The 585-nt window shown below is 45.8% G+C and overlaps 1 protein-coding gene across 1 annotated transcript in view; it reads right to left on the minus strand.

Annotated features, from left to right (window-relative positions):
• Positions 1-407: 407 nt before the first annotated feature.
• The window catches only part of PPTG_10485 (hypothetical protein), a gene marked incomplete at its 3' end in the record, with an annotated part of 1203 nt that continues 1025 nt past the window's right edge, over positions 408-585 (minus strand). Inside the window, exon 2 of the mRNA XM_008905851.1 lies at positions 408-448. Within this exon, the coding sequence (XP_008904099.1) occupies positions 408-448 (41 nt within the window). The remainder of the gene's footprint in view (positions 449-585) is intronic.

The raw sequence follows: 585 nt of genomic DNA on the forward strand, positions 1-585 counted from the left end.
TGAGGAAGACATGGTTAGTGTCTCGCTTTGTATGAGGATGCTCTGGCAGCTTCAAGGTTCACTAGAATGGGACCAATTTTGTCAAGATCGTAGGAGCCGTTTGGATCCTATACAAGTGTTCTCGCTATTATCCCAGCTTACTGGTAAACCAAGTTGTATGGTTTAGAGAAACTTGATGTTAGGAAACCGGGGACAGACATTAAAAGCGCCTTGGGCTACTTATGTGACCTCGTTAGTGCGTTGCCCTCCTGGATTATTGCAGTCGTGTCATCACAAATCCGAGAGCCAAGCAACGATGTTCGTCCACATTTTGCTCCGCAGTTACGGACTGCAAACTATCTAGGCCGACAGTCCAAGGACGCGATGTGACTGTGGAGTTGGAAATGACCATCTCCTTCAGATTCTCATCAATGATATTGATGGATTCGACTGAGGAAATCGAAGTGCTCTATCAAGTAATGAGGGATATGTGAGTGAAGAATTTTACTTTCAAAGGATTTTGCAGCGTGTGACGACTGCCATGCCTGATGCACAAAGTTGTGCAGCGCACGAATGTGGAATACAGTGGCTGTTAAGTCAAACCGC

Source organism: Phytophthora parasitica (genome assembly GCF_000247585.1).
Source record: "Phytophthora parasitica INRA-310 unplaced genomic scaffold supercont2.22, whole genome shotgun sequence".
NCBI classification, from domain to species: domain Eukaryota; phylum Oomycota; class Peronosporomycetes; order Peronosporales; family Peronosporaceae; genus Phytophthora; species Phytophthora nicotianae.